Source organism: Semicossyphus pulcher, unplaced genomic scaffold, assembly GCF_022749685.1.
Source record: "Semicossyphus pulcher isolate SPU_LCO1_2020_fin unplaced genomic scaffold, fSemPul1.0.p SCAF_20, whole genome shotgun sequence".
In the NCBI taxonomy this organism is placed as follows: Eukaryota; Metazoa; Chordata; class Actinopteri; order Labriformes; family Labridae; genus Semicossyphus; species Semicossyphus pulcher.
Window position 1 is genome coordinate 8,541,098 of NW_027211694.1, and position 20,551 is coordinate 8,561,648.

At 40.2% G+C, this 20,551-nt stretch overlaps 1 protein-coding gene across 1 annotated transcript; it reads left to right on the forward strand.

The window, feature by feature from the left end:
- Window positions 1-34: 34 nt before the first annotated feature.
- Window positions 35-14,389, forward strand: mettl25 (methyltransferase like 25). The gene is made up of 13 exons (XM_069671417.1): window positions 35-251; window positions 609-770; window positions 909-1,015; window positions 1,109-1,663; window positions 3,380-3,527; window positions 4,594-4,623; window positions 5,919-6,070; window positions 6,360-6,389; window positions 6,865-6,938; window positions 8,408-8,501; window positions 8,732-8,806; window positions 9,300-9,371; window positions 14,150-14,389. The coding sequence occupies exons 1-13, from the start codon at window positions 35-37 to the stop codon at window positions 14,255-14,257; spliced, it is 1,824 nt and encodes a 607-aa protein (XP_069527518.1). The 3' UTR covers window positions 14,258-14,389.
- The last annotated feature ends 6,162 nt before the right edge of the window (window positions 14,390-20,551 follow it).

A 20,551-nucleotide genomic window follows, 5' to 3' on the forward strand; every position in this document is an offset into this window, starting at 1 on the left:
CTTCACTCAGCTCCTCTCTAGAGAGCTGTTTAACATGATATCCTCATCTCACAGCCTCGCAGAAATTCAACGACGGATAGATGAAGTCAAGCGGTTTCTGTCAATAACTCTTAGCATCGCCAACGCTCACACGGTGGAGTTTTACACTCACGACGTGTGGGAGCGGTTTGTGGCCGTGCCACCTCAGGAGGTCCTGTCAACTGTCAGCTCGTGCAGTGACCAGCAGGGGGAGCCAGAGCACAACGCAAGAGGTAAGTACATTTAGTTTGGGGGAATGAGAACTTAGTGTTGCCTTAAATACCTCATATTATAATTGCATTTTGGGTCCTTTTGAAGCAATTAGTTAGAACAACTTTTGGGTTGCCAGATCTTAAAATAAAACCCTCGAATGTGTGTAAGGTTCTCTCTCTCTACTCTCTTAATGAGGACTGCAGAATATCAAAATCCATGTATTTGGGCAATAAGGAATTAATTCCAAATTACTTCATTATAACAAAAATGGAAAAGCTAAACACTTGCCAAAAGTTGAATTATGGGATTTTTTAATTACAAGAATTAAACATTTTTGTGCAACTTTAACACTATTTTTTGTCTGTCTCCCAAAACAGAACAATCTGGGACCACATTCGGGTTCTGCAATGACACAAACCGGCTGGTTGATACCCATGAACTGCTGCAGGCGGCCAAGGCTCACTCTCTCCCCGGCCTTGGAGTGTGTATGAGCAGAGATGAGCTACTGCGGGCCCTCAGAGAGAACAGGGAAGAGAAAGGTAGGGAAAAAACGGACTGGCTGAACTCACAGTTTCACGCTGAGAGGAGGAAACCAGTCAAGGATTGACGCTAGCTGTGATCCTGTCATAGAACTGATGAAAATCGCATGCTTTATTTTTCTGCTCTGTCTAACCCAGGGGCTGAGCTGGAGCCGGATGAGTTTATGAACTCTAAGAAATCTCATGAGGTGCAGGCCATGTCTGAGGTGGTGGCCTGTCTGGCCCAGCGGTGCGGAGTCAAACAGGTAGAGGGACATTTATGATAGAGAGATTAAACAGGAAGTTTAATCTAAGATTTTGGATTTGATTTTTCCTTCCATCTTCTCTCACAATTCCAGGTGATAGATGTCGGCTCCGGGAAGGGCTACCTGAGCTCCTTCCTGTCTCTGCAGTATGGCCTCCGGGTCTACGGCATCGACTCCTCCAGCACCAACACCCAGGGAGCCCAGGAGAGGAACAGGAAGCTGAAGAAGTTCTCCAGGGCGTACCAGAAACACACCAAGGCTGCGAGAGCACAGGGAGAGGCCTCGCATTCGCCCCAGGAGGGCACAGTAGAAATACAGGCTGAGGTTAATGGAGATGATGGAGCAGGAGCTGTGACACAGGAGGAGTTAAGCAGCCTACAAGATGTTAATGAAGTGGAAAGGCAATCAGAGCCACACCCAGAATCAGAGGAGCCCTTCCTTAGTGCCCTGCCACTGGATGTGATCCAGACTACACCTCCCAGAGTTCCCCCCAGCCAATTAAGTGCTGAGGAGAGGGAGAGGAGGAAGAGAGAGAACCTGGAGAGGAAAGCTAAGAACAGAAGCGACGGCACCAACACCGTGTTCTCACCCCTCACGTCTTACGTTACAGCAGAAACAGAGCTCAGGGAGCTCATCGACGAGCTCGAGGTGAGGAAATCCAAAAAGTAAAATTACAGCTTTGAGCAAAACTGACCTGATCAAATTTATTATTGACCCTTTTAGTCATGTCAGACTGATTCAGAGTAATGTGAGGGCAGGAGGTGGTTTCTCACTAAGAATTAGGCAGTCACTCTGGTTGTGATAAAAGCTGTTCATGCAAAAAAAGGCAGAATTCAAGTGTCAAATATCCAGTTATAAAAAAAACAAAAATCTGAATATTTGTGAACTTCATCTGGACAACTGAGAGATATCTGTGGTTCATTTGGACACAAATTGTTCGCTCTATAAGCTACAAACCGGTGGTTAAAGATGCTCCTTTTTCCACTGACTGCAGTATTTCACATTAGCAAAAGAAGTGCCCGCACCTCCGAGCTTACCTGCCCCTTTATACACGTCACCCGGTGCAAAACCTGCTGATTGTATCAAAATAAAAGCCTAAATACTCAAATATGTTAAAAACACAAATGGTATCAAACTTAATCCTATATCTTCCTTCAAACTAAATATCAACAAATAGATAAATGACAAAAAAAATATAATATTTTTTTTTTCATGAAGATTGGACATTTAGTAAGCTAGAATTTGCAGTCGCTGTAACCGTCAAACATTTTGACGCACTGTGGGCTGATGATAATGAGTCTGAGGATCACGTGTAGCAAGTTTGGCGTCAATTGAGCAAAACGTGGGAGGTGTAGCGACTGAGATCATTAAACGCTGCTTAGAGGGCAAGTGGGCTCGTAACTGTGACGCCTATCGCTCCAAAAAAACAATGAAAAGTTTTAACCTTTTATTAAATAAAAGACTCTCTCAAGATACTTCAAACAAAAAGCAAAAACTGACTTGATAACAATGATGACAGGGATCTGGTTTAGCTCAATTGGCAGAGCAGGCGCCACAGTCCTCGATGCCCTGATCGCAGGCCCGACTCTCAGCGTGCTGATCATTTGGTCATCTCCCACTCTCCTCCAGGCATGTTCTGTCTCTTGATGGCGGTCAACAGAAAATATAAACCACACACTTTGTCTGGCTCCCGCCACATAGCTGAACGAATACTATGAAACTCCGCTCAAGTGCAAATTAAGACATAAAAGGAGTGAAACGTCACAAGTAATCTCCACAGGTAAAACACACATGATTGCTCCTACAGGAGGAGTTAGGTTTAATTAGTGATGGACTTCATACCTCCTGCAAACTTATGTGAGTTGCTTTAAACTTTAGACGGTTGCTATCGTGCCATTATCAAGACTATAAGCCCAAAATGTAGTTCAGGAATGTGCAAAGTTTGGTTAATTTTCATGTGTTGGCAGAATATTAAACTCCCCTACTTTCTATCAGGGTGGCAGCATGCAGCATAAAACCAAAACTAATAAAAGCCATAAAATGATAACCGAATAATAATAATAATAATAATAAAATAGTTGGCAGAAAGAAGAGTGATTGACTGTTTGTTTTGAAAGCGGTGGTGGTGCAGAAATGAGGCTAGCCGTGCAGCTTTCCCACAGCAGCTCCTGAGATTACGAGTCTGCCACAGCGGCTGGAGTTCCCATTACTTCAGCAAGTGTGGGATGTTACCGCGGTGCCAAATGTGCGGCTCGTCATCATCAATAAATTTAACTATCGATCTCCACCCTTTCCCCTCCACTCCTTCTCCCGTTCTTCTTCTTCTGCTCTCTCCTTTCTCTGCGTGCTTTCTCTAAATTCCAGGATGCGGTCATGGTCGGCCTGCACACGTGCGGCGACTTGGCTCCCAGCACGCTGAGGATGTTTGTGGCTAAAGCGGAGCTGGCCGCAGTCTGCAGCGTGGGCTGCTGCTATCACCTGCTGTCTGAGGAGTTTGATCCTGCCAGACTGGGTAACCACACACACAGAGGCAGAGAGACACCAGACACACAGGGAGGGACAGAACTGTGTCATTTGATCAGAATATAGACCCATATACAGCTTGTGTACCCTCATTTCCCACCTCAGGCTCCTGCAGCGTTCACATCAACACTCTGATCCAATCTGGAATTAAATATCCTCCTCCCACATCAGCACTTCTATTCATATTTTATAGTAAATAAGTCAAATGTTCCGCTGAGAGTCTGGAGCTACAGCCAAGTTAGCTTCTGGAGATTGAGTTGAGCTCAGGAACCAAGTGTTTGAGCCATTAGAGCAGATTTATGGATTTTGGATGGCCGTTTAAGGCCACTGAAAATTAGATTTAATTATATAGAATTAATTATTTTAATTTAGAATGGAAGCAATTGGAAGTGATTTATTCTGCTACTACTATGTGGTATTTACTCTCCATTTAGTAGGATGTTATTTGGTTAGCCTGGGCTTCCACAAGAAGAGATCACACAGTATGTCGTCCTTTCAACCGTCTCACTTTGGAGGTTATTTCAGGCGCCAAAAAGCAGCAAAATCGACTGAAATCATGCTCAGTTTATGAGGTATGAAACCGTCGAAGCCTGCGCGTATGCACAAGAAAGAGCCTTCGCTAAAGTCGCTACATTGTCGCGTCATCTCTTGTTAACAGCGCAACCTTCGATCCTCGCGTCATCAGGACCCCGCAGTCGCCTCAGCCAAGAGTGGAAAATGATATCACGACCGCTGATTGAAAACACCCCTTTTACAGATCAAGCTGCACTTTGAGAAACAAGTGTGGAAAGAAGTGAACAAAGACATTCACACACACACACTTTCTCTTCCCTCCTGGCCTTACAGTGCAGTCCGGGATGCGGGCCAGCTCCTGCGGTGGCCTACCTCGCCCTTAAAAAGGAGCTAAAAAGCTCCATTATTATACATTTATGTGATCCGATCATTTAGGAGAGATGCATCCTCCATGTTTAGGAATCAGGAGTCCACTCTCATGCTGTTTACCCACAACAACAACTGCTCTAAGATGAGTACATTCAGGAATTTAAAGTCTGGAGGCAGCATGTCTCTCAGCAAAATATGTTCAAGTGTACGTTAGCGCATAAGAACCACAAAAATATTTGTCTTTCGAGCAGGAATCCACGTACATAGCACTTCATATGCTACGTCTGTTTCTCACTACTATAAACAGCTCTGTGTATAGACTGTTATTTACGCTTCAGACGGAGGAAAGGCTTGTCCACTTCAACTGCCTCTAAGGGCCTGTGTCAGCAAGCCATGTGCCGGGCAGAAGGGATGCTAACCTGATTGCTAACACGTTAGCGTGTCCGACCGCAGCTGCACATGTTATTACGGCTTCTTTTGACCGTGTCCCTCTGGATTCCCTGCGCCTTGGCCTCAGTCACTGACCCTTTTTAGAAATGACATGAAAAGGATGGCAGGCTGTCCAGCAGTCACAGTCAGTAACCTCCCACTGGGAATTTGTGTGTGTGTGCTATGCTATAGTTACTAGCTATTAGCTGTGTGGTGCTTATTGCTCCTATTACAACAGCAACAAGAATATATATATATATTTTTTCGCTGACTTGTATTACAGGAATAGTTTCATATTTTAGGAAATATGTCAGTTCACTTTCCTGCTTTGAGTTGGGTTATAAGATTGATCCAACTCTTTTGTCTCTATCATAGATATGAAGCTATATCAAGGAGACGGTTAGCTAGCTTAGCCTAGCCAACTAAAAAGACTGGAAACATGGTGAAACAGCTAGCATTTGTTTACCTTAAGTACATAGCACCTGAAACTATAAAATATTTTATCTTTTGTGTTTAAACTGAACAAAAACAAAATTTAATATCAGTGCTAAGCTAGCTAGGAGGTCTCTGCAATACTCTAAGCTAGCTAGGAGGTCTCTGCAATATTATTCTGTTAAATCACACACTGTAATTTACACATTACGTTTTTATTTGTCTAAACAAAAAGATGTGCTGATGTAAATGTGCTGGTAGGTGTTATTTTTTGTTCAGTTTTAACAGAGCTCAGCTAGCTTCTCCCTCCTGATTTCAGTCGATGCGCTAAGCTAACAGCCTCCTTGCCTTAGCTTTAGCTTTAAATTACAGAAATAACATACGTTTTATTCTGCTCATTGTACTCTCTGTGTAAGAGTTTATAGAGTTAAACACTTCCTTTAAAGATGATTTTAAACACACAAACAGCTAGTAAAGTTTATAAAAAGTATTTGAAGTCTAGATGAGACGCTAAATGCTAAAAAAAAAGGAGAGAATGCAGCTTTCTTTCTTTATTAACCAATAATGATAGCTTCCCTCTCCTGTTTTGCTGAAGTTACCAAAGCAAATATTTAAAATTCATATCCTCTGATTGCAGTTGTTTGCAAAGCCCCCAATCAGTTCACCCTTATTATCCCTGTGTGTTTCCTCACAGAGAGTGCGCACAGTGCGTGCAGTTTCCCTCTGAGTCAGTACCTCCGCCACCAATCCTGGTTCTGTGGCAGAAACGCCAGGATGTCTGCGTGTTTGGTGAGTTCGGATGACACCGCGAGAAATGTGCAGAGCAGCATCTTCCCTCGGTAAAAACATGTGTTCTGAATGTGTAATTGCTATTGTCGGGGATTGCTCGGTCTGCAACCAAAGCATCTGTGATGACAGGAAACAGCTTTTTATTTACTGTGGGTTATAAACAAGGCATGTGAGAAGACGCATATTTTAAATACGGTTTATAATAGAGTGTCAGAAGTGTTTTTTACCTTTGTGTAAATAGCTACAGATCATGAAATACTTATATTTTACATTTCTTTCCAAAAAACAGGCACTTGAGAGAGTTTCCCTCGGCCAAGGGGTAAGTACGACATGCATCATTGTACAAGAATGGAGGTTAAATGTCTTCCTCTGATCTGTCATTACTTCACACCCGTCAAAACCAATCAATCAAATCATTTCGAACCACAAATACACGTTTAAGTCTGCGTTATCTTCATCTTCCATCTCCTCCATGCATTCAAACAATCAGCCCGTTAATTCTGCTGTTGTTTCAAGTCTGTGATTGACTTTCACTGTATTTATTTGAAATGTGCGGCTCGGAGCTCCGGGGCCAGAGCTGATACACGATACCAGCAGCAGCCATTAATATGGAATGTTTATAAATATTAATGCAATCAATGCGAGATTGATTACGTGTTAAAACCGGGGCTTGATTGCGCGCTAGTCCTGCATCAGTGTCAGAAATATTCATCGAGTATTTGTAGGCATGCTGGATGAACCTAAAGGGAATAAAAAACTTTTCATGCAGTAAACTTCCTCAACTTTTCCTACAGATTCAGATGGAGTCTCTGTTCTTCCGGGCGGTCCTTCATGTTATTCTGAGGGATCGCTACAGCTCCTTTAAAAGGTAACGCACAGCAGTTTGCATCTGGAATCACTTTAATATGACAGATTACAGCAAGTGTCAAGCACCTTAAATATTTTAGGCATTTCTTTCTATACTTGTGCATGCTTTCACAGCATCTACACACGGTTACTCATGGAGAAATAGGGTTGTACCTCCACATTTCAGTCCATCAAAAGGTTATTCAGTGTTCTTTTCTTTCGATAAACCACAAAGAAACCCTTTTTGTTTATTTGAGTTACGACAGAAACTGAGAACAGCTGGGCTTGCAATTTTTTTAAAGCCTTTGTCTTGTGATTACATGATAATTATTTAATTACATCTGGAGATAACAAAATAATCAACCCGTTATCAGGAGAAAACAAAGATGAGTCATGCGAGCATGCAAAGATGGCCTCTTTACAACTATAGCAACTGTGTAAGCTGAAAAATTTCAAGTCAAGAAGTTGACTTCAACACATCAGACAACTGTACTTCAATCATTCTTAAAGTTTTATTCTCTTAAGCAGCACCTTATGGCGATAAACGGTAATGGTGGGAGTACACTTCTCACATAACCAGACGTCCACGGTTGGCTCCCTTTGTCACGGTTGTAACTCTTGATTTTCCTCGCTGACGGTCGCTTTCGTTTTTAGACTGTTTGCCTTCATCTGAGCGTCAAATTTGTTTGTTTTTCTTTGGATTTTCACCTATTGCTGAAGTTGTATCTGTAGCCATTTCTTTGTTTGTTCAGCCATAGTAGATTACTGTTTACCGGAAAGCAGCCGCTTTGCTCCGCCTACCCTCTCTGGCAGACCAACCAATGCTGGCTGATGGAAAACTCGTCACTAACTGGGCGCCGCTTGTGAAGTTTTCCACTAAAGACACACCAGACATCCAGTCTGTAATACTGCAAATACAAAGGCAGACATTTCTTAACATGAAATCTTTGAGATTACACCTTTAAGGACATGAAGAAAAGGCAGACTAGACTGCAGTTTGGCCTTGGTTCAGTTTGTAATGCATTACTTTCCAAACATGAGTAACTGCTGGCTCTTAGAAAAAAATCTGCTGGTTTACACCCATGACATCTTGAGTTCTGGTTTCATTCGTGGTCGTTATTCAGCATGCCTAATGTCGGAAGATTTTCATGCAATTTTAGATTTTTCTTGGTCATTGCTTTCACAAGAAAAATGTACTGAATAAAGAAGTGAATGTTGCAGATTTCAATCAGCCCTTATCCGATGACACACGTCCCCACTGCTCTGTGACCTTCAGTTTAACGAGTAACATCAAATCAGCATCGAATATCCATTCCTCTACTCAAAGAAGCAACTATTTGTCAGTGTTTAGTCCCGTAGAAGTGTTTAATCGTTTAAGTCTGGTTGCTTGGGGTGTTATTTAAAAAACAGGAGACAAAACATGAGAGTCAAACAAATGACAAACGAGGCGTTCATGGACCGAGGAATAATATGTTTGTGCTTTCTCTGCAGTGAAAAGCGAGTGGGGAACGTCTACTCCAAGGCCAAATCATTCGTGGACTACGTTCGCCGAGCTCTGCGCCGACTGGAGCTGGATGATTCGAAGGTCAGGAGCAGAATATTACAGCTCTCTTGGTTTTGGAGTTTCCAGGCACCAGGATGTTGAGGACTTAATCATCTGGTTGCCGTGGGTATCCATGGCAAGGAGGATGACGTACTTCTGCCTGTGCTTTGTCACTCGCACCTCCAAAAGAAATATAACCCTCTTTTTTTTGCTTCTCTGACTTCAACTCCTCTTTATAATTCTCTTCCATCTTCTCTTTATCCCTCCTTTAGCTTTCTGACAGCGACATCCAGGATTACCACGACACCTACAGGCCACGAATGGACGAGATGCATGCCTTTAACATGGTAGGTCCTCCATACGCTTTAACAGCCTGTACATCATCTTTGTATTAAATCTTTATCCTACACTTCAGCCACAAAAACCTGTTAAAGCTCCACTTAGTGTAAAACATTTCCATTCCTATAAAATGACATGAATAACGCCAATAAACTGCAGACCAATAAGTGAGATCATGTACAGAATGGGAAGAAAAACGCAGCCTCTGGTTTCGGCTTAGGCCACTAATTGTGGTGTCAACCAACATAACCATTTTCTGTGTGACATAAAGCAGTAACTGGGATTTTAGGGATCAACTGCCAGCTACTGGGAAGACTCCAGTCATGGTGGGTGTTAGTATGTCGTTTCAGTATTGCCTAAAAGGGACAAATGGCAGGAGGAGTGAAACCAGACAGATGTAAAGGTCCCTGCGGAAATCTTCTATGAAATGAAATGAACAAATATATATTTAAAGAAGTCTAAAATGAATGTTTCTTCTCTCTTGTCGTCTTCTTTGTGCAGCTGAAAGTGGCCCTCGCTCCCTGCATCGAAGGTCTGATTCTCCTCGATCGCCTCTGCTACCTGAAAGAACAGGTAAAGTGATTTCTGTCTGGAAACTCTCGTCAATCCTCGGTTCGGTCATGTTGTGGTTTTTGTGTTTCTCCAATCCAAACAGTTCCTCAAACTAATCCAGGAGTCCAGGAAGCATTCCTTTATGTGTATTTTTTATAATATACAGTCATCTTGGAGGCTCTCTGCTCCGATGATGCCTCAGAACTAGGGATGCACGATATTGGATTTCTTGCCGATATCCGATATGCCGATATTTTACAACTCATTTAGTCAATTACCGATACCAATATTTTTTCCCCGCACACCTAATTGCAGAGATCATCAACTCTCTTCTGTATTGGAATTAGCGTACAGTATAATGGTGATACTCTTATCACATTTGTTACAACGGTCGGGGTGACGGGTCTTGAGATGGTTAATCAAGTTTGTAGTGTTGAAAGACTTTGCCTCGGCTCCTCCTCGCATCACCGAAGATGAGCAGTCATTGCAAATAGCAGTTTTGCTATCTATTTCGGACACTTTGGAAAAACTTCCACAACACGGACATTTTGGCTTCTAACTCTCTCATGCTGCAGGTAGACACACGTGATGCCATCACGCTGCGCCGTGCAGGTCTTCTTCGCGCCGGGGACATTGCGCTGAGGTCAGGCATTTAATCAAGTATGCAGCAGCCGATTATTTTATCGGTTCATTATATCGGCGGATATCAGCGTGTTGGCCGATATCCGATAATATCGTGCATCCCTACTCAGAACATACCCACTCAGATGTCACTCAGACATGTGAGAGAAAGTTAAATGTTAACATCTTACAGAATAGACATACATTCTCTTTTAAGGCAGAAATGCTTCATGTGGGGCTCTAAGTAATCTTTATTTTTAGTTATGATTAATCAGTTGTGTATTTTCTTGATTAGAAGAAGATATACTTTATTAATCCTTGAGGGGAAGTTCAGTGTTTTCACTCTGTTATTAGAAACACACACAGGCCCGAAATACACACATGCACAAACAGGACTCTGTGGACATGCACTAATGGAGAGACGTCAGAGTGAGGGGGCTGCACATGGACATGAGCCCCGAGCAGTCCAGCTACCAGTCCCAGTTTCCATGCTTTGGTCTACACCGGGACTTGAATCATCCTCCGCTTTCCAAGCCAAGTCCCTACAGACTGAGCTACTGTCTACTCCAATAGGATCAATAGTTTGGTCTATAAAATGTTGAATAGTAAAATTGCCAGATTTTTATCTCCCAGACTCTAAAGTTATGACTTCAGATTGCTGTTTTTGTGAGTTGAAAACACAAATTTAATCTTTATCTTTAACAGAAAACACACATTTTAGAAGCTGAAACGTTTACAATGCTAAAAAAAAATATTACTTTTTATGAAAATTTGACCATCAATTTTTTTTTTTTAATTACTGTTTTCTGTCAAATTATTTTCGTAAAAACAGCCATGCCAATAGAGGAAATAACCAAACTTAAAAATTATTATATCATGTGTTTTTTTATGATTTATATTTTATTGCTATTTTTCTTGTATTAACATGACAACATAAAAAACAGTAAGCATTGTACAGTCCTGAAACTTAACTCACAGAGTCGAGATACACATGACATATAATACATGTTTATTACACAGCTGTGTTAAATACTTGACTCTGATTAAGGCATTCCGAGGTCTGGTATTTCTCTATAGCAGACTGTTGCTATAAAGAACAGACTTGCTATGGGTGCAGCTGTTATCACACAATCCGGAGGACTAACTGTTATCATATCAATCTGCCGAAAGAAGTCTGGTAAAGCTGACGTCAGTCTGACTCCTGCGGCCCCGCTCACCTTGTCTTGCTTCAATAACAGTGGAAATGTTTCCATTCAATGTGAGTAAAAACAGCTATATTAGCTCATTTTAAGAAGGCTTCAGAGTTAACCGTTGCTATGGACGCAGCTCTCACTGAGTGTAACACTTTTTTTAAACAGAAATCATTGATTTCAAGTTAATAGCCGTGTAATATGCGGAATAATGTATAGAGAGCAGGTTGTTATAGCAGAATAGAACCCCGACGTGGTAAGCAGGTCTTGTCTCACTATAGATACATACATAGTAATAAAGGAATAATAAAACCACACGACTTAAGAAAAGAAAACTGAAAAATAATAGACAAAAAAACCCCAGAAAAAACAACAAAAGTGTTTCGGATATATAGATATATAATAGAGATATTAGTCACAGTATTATTTATCCCTAAAAATGAAGATCTGCTATTTTTCCCATTATACTTTGTAATCCTCACACCTATCTGTCTATAGATTAGCTGTTAATATCTAAAATAATGTTTTAATTTTAAAGTTTTATAACGAACAAACGCACAATTAAAAGCTATTAAAATTTAACAAACTATTAGCACTAAAACAGTCCCAGCTCACCGTGATTTAAAGCAGCAGCCTCGTGACACACAGGGCGCACTTCTTCTCCTCATTCAGCCGGACTCATCTTTGTAACCCGCTCGTACAGCTCGCTGATTGGGATTCGACATTTGCTTCCCAGCTGATGAAAGCCAGGACGCAGAAATCTCAGCTGAGATCTGGAAACCTTTTGGATTCAGACCACTGACAATAATACATGTAGGTGTGGGCTTAATTAAAACCAGCCGGCAGTTTAACGTCTTGTGCTCGTGCAGCCAAAAACAACATGCTGATCTGTAGTCTGAGTCATGGTGATGAGATGTGTACAAGCCCAAAGCTTTGAAGCTGTGATTACACGCAGAGCCGTGTGTCAGATGGACTTCCTTATAATAGAGTCGTGTAATCAAACTTTATAACGTCAAAGTGCTGGTCAGCTTTGAGAGATCTCCCTCGAGGAGGAGCAGAGGAGGAAAAGAAGGAGAGATGGATTGATGTGAATTTGATCCATATGATGATAAGTGTGCTGAAGCATGTTCAGCTTTAACGAAGGAAACGCACAAAGAGGTTTATTAACTTCTGAGCATGAGCTGTGATTATCATCCAGAAACGCACTGTAGAGTCTGCTGAAAGGTCAAAGGTGATCGTGACATTTATGGCAACATATTGAAGTGAAATAGTGTTTTTATGCTATTTTTAAGGATGGGACGTTAAGTTCAGACTTAAATATCTTAACAACAAATTGATGGATATTCATGAAAGTTTGTTTAGACATTAATGTTCCCCAGAAGATGAATCCTGCTTACTTTGTTATTCACTGACTTTTCAGCTTGTTGCTATTTGCTTGCTATTGCTAATAAGCTAACAAGTCTTAGCTTCAGAGCAAATGTTACAGCTAACATGTTATCTTGCTAGTAAACTGAACATTTTGGGTAACCATAGAAAAGGAGCAAGGGAAAACTACTAGACTACAGCTCTTTAAAAGTGACAAAATCCACTGCAAATGTAGTAGTTTACACAATAGACAACTTGGTAAGATCAAATTTTGGCTGCCAAAAATAACATGACATAAGCCTAATCAAAGACGGACAACATGTTGTTTGGACGTACTAGCTAGCAAGCTAAGGATGATTTTTGGGAACCTATTGCAAACAAAATGTTTTTTGACTGTTGAATGATGTTTAAAAGATCAACTCCACACTAGATTATTGTCAATGAGCTATCATGATTACATAAGCTATATCTGTGTTGGCTAACAACATGTAGCCTGACATAAGTAGACGATGACACGTTAGCTTGCTGGTAACCTGATTGTAATCAGCACCTGATTGTTGTTCTTAAAGAAACACCAACATTTTGTGGAATAGGTTGCGGACGAGTTTAACCTAGCATAGCATATTGACTTGAAGCAAGGGGAAATGCTAGTCAAGCTCCATCAAAAAAAGAGCATAACAAAGCAAAAGCTAATAAACTTACAAGTGAGCTAATGAACTAGATAGCAATCCACTCTTTGTAGTTTTGGATTAATTATTGGATGGATTACCATATAATTTTGAGCAAACATTCATGGTTCCCAGATGATAAATGGTAGGAAGTTTGGTGGTACTATAACTTTCTAGATAACCCAGTCATCAAGTCAAAATGTTGTTGGTTTTATGACCAATTACCTGCAAGACGAATGGGCTTCCCATCAGCCTAAGCTGTACGCAAAATTAAGATGGTAAACATCTGCATTGAGCATTCTGGTGTTAGCATGCTAAGCTAATGCCTTTCATTTACGAAAACCAGTTGGAAAAACAACTTACAAAAGCTTTGACTTGTACAGAATCAGAGATATAATTTCTGATAACGATTTCTCCGACGTGTCAACAACTTGGTACCAATATGGCTCCATTGCTAGCAGCTACATATGAATGAAAACAATATAAACACTTATTTACAGTGCAAGCACTTATACAGTGTTAATAATGGGTTTCACCTGGTAGGGAACGTATCCAAATACTTCAACAAAAGTAGCTCAAAGGCTATTTAAACTCTGTGACTTGATAACGAGCATTTATTCTTTCTTCTTGGTTCTGCGACATTGTATGAATGCAGAGAAAGCCAGACTTAGTCTTGTTATTAATTGCAAAATGACTTTAAACTAAACAACCAGCCATCAAGGAAGACAAACTTGTTTTACACATGAACAGGAGTCCACCTGATACAATATTTGTCCAGATGTTTCTTCCCTGGGGATTCAATAGACAAATCTGTAACATCATACAGCAGAGGATGCCAGGGGTCACAAAGCCAAACTGGGAGGCGAATCAAGATTTTCATGTCAATGTGTTTTTTATCCAGTTCTATTGTGTCTTAGTGTTTTTATTGTAATGTGTGTGTCTTTGTGTTCTGCAGGAGGATTTATCGTTCTCGGCGCTGGTGCAACTCTTTGATCCCCTGCTGTCACCAAGATGTTACGCTGTCGTTGGACTGAAGAGTCATGAAGACAGAAGTTCATGCTGATGAACATTTAGATATGCACATGATTATAGTACGCTGGTTGAGCGGTCATGATTTTATCAGAAATCATACTTCAGGAATTCTTTTCTTTTGTGTTTGTTTTTACTACATGTATGATTTATTTATGCTCCACATAAATTCAGGTACATCTTGTTTGATGTGCTGTATTGTTTTTTTTATGGAAATAAATCTTCAATATTTTTAGAGTTTTGTCCTTGAAGTTGTGCTCCTCTGAAGAAAACACATGCCCGAAACACCTGGAAAAATTGTCAGGCTCGGTTGATTGCAATGTATCCGTCTCAGCCTTTTGTTTTTATGTGTAGTGACTTGACTCCTGAGGACACTTGTTTTTAAGGGCCATTCAGGGAGCCAGGGGCATTATGGGATTTAGGATTCCCTCAGTTGACAGGCCTGGAAACCCCATTTCAAGGCTCCAAACCAGAGGAAGTAAAAGGAAAGATTCAGGGCAAGAGGCGCCCTTGACCCTGTTTTACTTCTGTTTTTCTTTGTCCTTTAGTCTTTCAATATATCATGCTCCTCTGACTTGTTTGATAACAAATGTTATAGGCTTGAGAGCAGACATGAGTTATGGTAGTGGGAATCGGACTATAGCTGATAGAAAGCAGACACAAGAGGTAAGGTGGGAAAGTGAGGGGTTACATTTTTACAGTCTATTTTACAGTTTGACAAAATGTACTTTTACCTAGGTTAGTGGTAACCAGGTGTCGTTTCACAGTTAATGGAACTGGAAAGATCAACTTATTTTAGAAAAAACTTCTATTGGTCATTATATCTCAGTATTGAGTCAGCTAAAACACCATGTTTCAAAGAGTGGATGCAAAGTATTTAGAGAGTAAAGAAGCTAGCTAAAAGTAGCCAACTGAAAGAAATCACTGAAATAACCTAGCTAAAGTGAAAGATACATTTGTGGGATGTAGCCAAAAGTAATAGTTCAACATGTAAGTTAAAAGTAAACATTCAATATGCTTAGTTGAAAGAGATTAAACGGTTGAAATTGGCTAATCAAGTAAGATATAAATGGTTAAAATGGTTAGCTAGAAGACACGAGAAAGTTATGGATATGGTTCACATAGCTCACAAAAAGAAGCTAACACATGAGTGGTTGAAATGTTTAGACAAATGTAATGGATAATTGGTTAAATCGATAACTGTATGGTTGAGATAGTTAGCTTAATGCAGGCTAATTTATAAATTGTCAAAATGCTTAGCTTAAATGAGATTAAATGGTTAAAAAAGTTAGCTATGAGTAAGGTATAAATGGTTAGCTAGAGGATGCTAAAAGGTTATGGCTAAATGGTTGAAATAGCTCACGGAACGAAGCTAACAGATGAGTGGTCGAAATGTTTAGATAAATGTCATGGCTAATTGGTTAAGATAGTTAGCTTAAAGTAAGATAATTGATAAATGGTCAAAATGCTTAGCTTAAATGAGATGAAATAGTTAAAACAGTTAGCTATAAGTAAGGTATAGGAAATGGTTAGCTAGAGGACGCTAAAAAGTTATGGATAAATGGTTGAAATAGCTCACGAAAAGAAGCTAATAGATGAGTGGTTGAAATGTTTAGACACAAATGCAGTGGCTAATCGGTTGAAATAGTTAGCTACAAGAAGGTAAACTGCGAAATTGTTGGAAAAGATGAAAAAGTTCTCCTTCCGGCAGAAATATACTCTTCAATAGCATTCATATTTTAAATAAAACAGTTAAAGATTATTTCAGATGAACACTGGGAGCTGAGTGGTGTTACTGAAGGGGTACTTATGGTTTAGGTTGGGAGCCACTGCCCCAGGTTAGCTCTTTCATTATTAACATCAACTCAGTCATATTTCATCGTATGTGTCTTACAGTACCCTTCCAATTTATGAAGACTATGTGAAACAAAATTAGCCTGAAACGTAGGTAATATAATACACGTTCCCACTGTGCTGTTCTGCTACAAAGCACCTGAGGCAATCCATAGGTCTGTGAACGTTGCTGCGTTGAAACGGTGTCCCAGAGCTTTATTTTTATCTCGGTATAGAAATGATGATGAGGCTCTGTGCTGCGTCTGGACCATGTTTGGATCCAGACCCGTGTTTTGCACTGACAGCCTGCTCTAGAGGCCAAACCGGCTTGACACGAATGCAAGCAATTCAAGATGTGAACGCACTACAGCTTGTTTTGGAATATAAATGTTGCTAGGTTTTTGTTGTGGCAGAGTTAGTCACGTCCTGTCGACCTGTCCTGCACTAGTTGCTTACACACGTTTGCGCAAATATGTATATATAAACACACCCTGGCAAAGTCTCTTTCATGTGCCCATATTGAAGAAATGATGTGATAAAGGCCTGCTTCCAATACACACAACAAACAAAGTTGCGGAAAAAATCTGCAAGGGTTATTCAATCTACAGGGCAGATCCATTACAATCCCCTGACTTTGCACTTAGAAGAAGACAGGAAAAACAGCTCCAGGATATGATGAAGCCTGGGAGACACAAATAGTCTACATAGGGTATCGTGCAAGACAATCCCGCCTCAGATACTTTTCATTGCGAGGTAGGAATGAGAGGAAGTGGTGGGGAAGCGATGGGAATGCGTCAAACACTTCAAACCTTTGCTCTGATCCCTGTTTCTCACGGTGGTGTTTGGATGTGAGTCAAGTTCCTGCTACCCTGCTTGATTTGAAGAATCATCTCAGAGTATTTCCAACTTCATCAACAGGAAGAGTCATACATTTGCAGTTTGTAAACTTCATCCAACAATAACTTGTTCTCAGCTGTTGAATGAATTGTTTTGGACTGAAAGAAAGCCCTTTCTTGTCTCGACTTTCAATGTTGAAGACATGAAATCAAAGGGTACAATTTTGAAAGGGAGGTGGAAGACTTAGTCCGGCTGAACACAACTTAAAACTAGTTAAAGGAATGAAAGAAAGTTGCAGTGAGAATTTTTTATATGTCAGAATGTTCAACCACTTCCTTGCTAATATTACCGTTAGCTAGGAAGCAGGAAGTAACCTGCTTACATTAATGTTTGATAGTGAAACACAATACGAAAGGAAAGGGAGAACTATATTGCTAATGGTAATGTAAGCTAGAAAACAGTACGTAACTGCTAACGTTAGAAATTGCTATCATTCCAACGTTCAACAACTTAGTAGCTAATATTACCGTTAGCTAGAAAGTAACCTTAAGCTAACATTAATATTTGATAGTGTAACACGACACAAAAAAGAAAGGCAGAAATATATTGCTTGTTGTTATGTACCGTAAGCTAGATAACAGTACTTATGTGAATGCTAACGTTAGAAATTGCTATTATTCTGACACTTCTCAAATGAAAATAGCAACTGAAAATACAATGATTAGCGAAAATTTAATGTCACATTTTAAGGTAAACAAACATATTTGATAACCCATTTGCTATAGTAAGACAAGGGCTAGCAATAACGTTCAACCACGTCCTTGCTAATATTACAGTTAGTAACTTTATGCTAACATTGATATGTTTGATAGTGTAACACGATACAAAAGGAAAGGCAGAAGTATATTGCTAATGATAATGCAAGCCAGATAACAGTACTCTTATGCTAACGTTTGCATTTTGATAATTGCTGATATTAACGTTCAACTAATTTCAAGCTAACATGCTAGCTTAAAGGTATGTTAACTAACAATAGGTTGAACCCTAGCTCTATTAGCTAGAGTTAACATATATGTTGTTTTTACATTAAATATGGCTCTATGTCCCTCTGCACTTTCGATATACATCGTCTTTTCAGTTGCTGCTTAACCAAGATGCAGTTAAATCATAACAATGTGTAGGATTGATATACACATACATTTATCCCGTCTGCAAACCTGAAATATAGCACTAGAGATTTTTAGCTTCCTGGCCTTAGTGTGACCTTCGAGGAAAATGGTTTAAATAACAATTTAAAGGTCTGTAAAAGTATTACTCACGCTCCACTAAGCCCCCTTTATTTCTATATCCATTCTTATACGCACTATCCTAATGTCTTCCTTCTGAGCACGATCATCATATTGTCCCTTTTTAACGCTCCCAAGCATAAACTGGAATTTTTTGGCAGCCATCAGAGAAAAAGGTGCCAGGAAGTGGCCATGGCTGCCATCATCCTGCCCCTCCAGTGACAAACAGACCGCATATCTCTGCCAGATGCCCTGCTTGTGAGAAAGAGGGGATTTGGCTGAATGTTGAGCTGGGCACACACTGCTTGTTTTAGATTAAAATCTCTGTCATCACCTCATGTCACTGCGGATTTATTCTCCGTAGAGCCACGTGAACAAAACTGTATTTAGCACCTGTCAAAGACGCATCTGTGGACTTGTAAACAAAAACATCAAGATGTTTAAAAGTTTGCCTGAAACAATGTAAACCTGAGAACACTTGAAGAATTGACAACTGCTGTTTTCAGCGTGAAACATGGTCATCACATATTTCCAACAACAATACTCGTACCTCTGATTCATATTTTCCATTTATCTCGCCCATTTTTTTTTCTCCAATGTTATCCACTTTGTTATCAAATTGGATCCATCTGAAACATCTGCCGAGTCATAGAAAACAGTCCGAGAAAACACGAAACACTGTTGTGTAGGAATGGCTTGAATTTAGTGCTCCACTTCTTAGTGGATTGACCTTAAATGTAATGGGAAAACAAATGTAATGCAGGTTTATTATATAGTAAATGGTGAAAAATACAGCAAATAAAATGTGTAATGCATGTGACTAAAGGAAACTAAAGTGGAACATCAGTCAGATTAAGAATTTCATGTCCTTTTAAAAAATATCTTGTTGCTTTGTTGTTCTTTTCTGAGGCACCATTCAAGCTACTTAACAGTCACATCATCAGTCAACGTAAAATAACAAACTCTAATAACTTCATCTAGTGCAAATATGCATCAAGCCCCCCTTTTTTCCAGAAATAGATTTATTTCTGATCTTCCTGAGTAGAACGAGGAGGCGACATCCTGGCCAGTGTTCCGTAAACCAGGGTGGATTTGATTTGGTGTGTGATATCTCCTGATTTTGGTTGCTGGGCTTCAGTGTTGATATTAATACCATGAGCGTGCTATTCCTGTGAGGGCAAGGCCCGGGCCGGCTCCCTCCAGCTGTGATTATCTGTTTCCTGTGTGATGCTTATCTGCTGGGGTGAAGAAGCAGTGGTTCCGGAGTAAATAGCACAGGGAAATTACCATTACTCGTTTTGTATGGACTAATGGGAAGCGGAAATCTCTGAATAACAGCATCAATGGAAGGAGACTTTGATGGAAAAGATTGTCCATTGGTCATTTTTGTCCTTTGTATCTTATATTAAACCATTTGTCCAGGGATGGCTAGTTGCTAGCTAACAGCTTCTGTTGAAACATTGGCTTTTTGGGGCGAATTAATCCGTAATTCACAAATCATCCAATGGTCAAATTCCCAGGGATACTGCATGGCAAAAATGAGCTTCACTTTAAGTGTGAACACTGCTTTAGATGCAATACTACCCTTAGGCTGACCACAACTAGCAGCCAGTTAGCCACAAACAGCCGCTAGTTAGCTTAAGTGGACATAAAGACAGGGAACAGCTAGCTGGCGAAAGTTACAGTTTTTCCAATCCCCAAGGTCTTGTAGTATTACATTTACACAAAACTAAATATAATGTACTAATTACTGAGCTTTAGAGATGGTGCTAGATGGTTTTGTTACATCTTGACAGAGCTAAGCTAGCTCTTTCCCTGTTTCTACTGTTTGCGTTGAGCTAAGCTAACCAGCTGCATATACTCATTCAAAGCACACAAAGCCATGGTGAAGGCCTAAACTAAGAAGGGTTTGGAAATGTGTCAAATAAAATATGCAAGCATGCGCTCAGCCAAACAAAATGTGGTTTAAATGAGAAAATCCATGCCCTTCGAGTTATAAGCTCAATAAATGATTGCCACTTCCTAAACACGATGAAACCAAATAGGAAATGAAAGAGTAAAAATACATTAATCAAAAATGGCAGATATTTACAAAACTTTTGAGATGAAACGGTGAACACTGCACGCAAATTATTTCTCATCCCAATCTATTTACAAGCCCTCAACTGCAAAAACACGTTTTTAGTTAGTATTGTTTACCCCTACAGAGCAGCCATACAGTCCTTACAGTCTGCCACGGTGAAGATGTAGCAGGTAATCAGTCTGTGTAATGTGTTTGTTTTGCCCTGGGCCTGTTTACACTCTCTATAGGAATATTTCCCCCTCTTTTCCATGGCTAATCCTTTAATCACTTGTGACAACTGCAAGACGGA

Bases quoted from the DNA above. Each gene is read 5' to 3' on its own strand.
- mettl25 (XM_069671417.1), top strand. From the start codon at position 35: ATGATATCCTCATCTCACAGCCTCGCAGAAATTCAACGACGGATAGAT. The intron at 1,016-1,108 runs GTAGAGGGACAT...TCACAATTCCAG, and splicing joins AGCGGTGCGGAGTCAAACAG to GTGATAGATGTCGGCTCCGG. The intron at 6,939-8,407 runs GTAACGCACAGC...CTTTCTCTGCAG, and splicing joins CGCTACAGCTCCTTTAAAAG to TGAAAAGCGAGTGGGGAACG.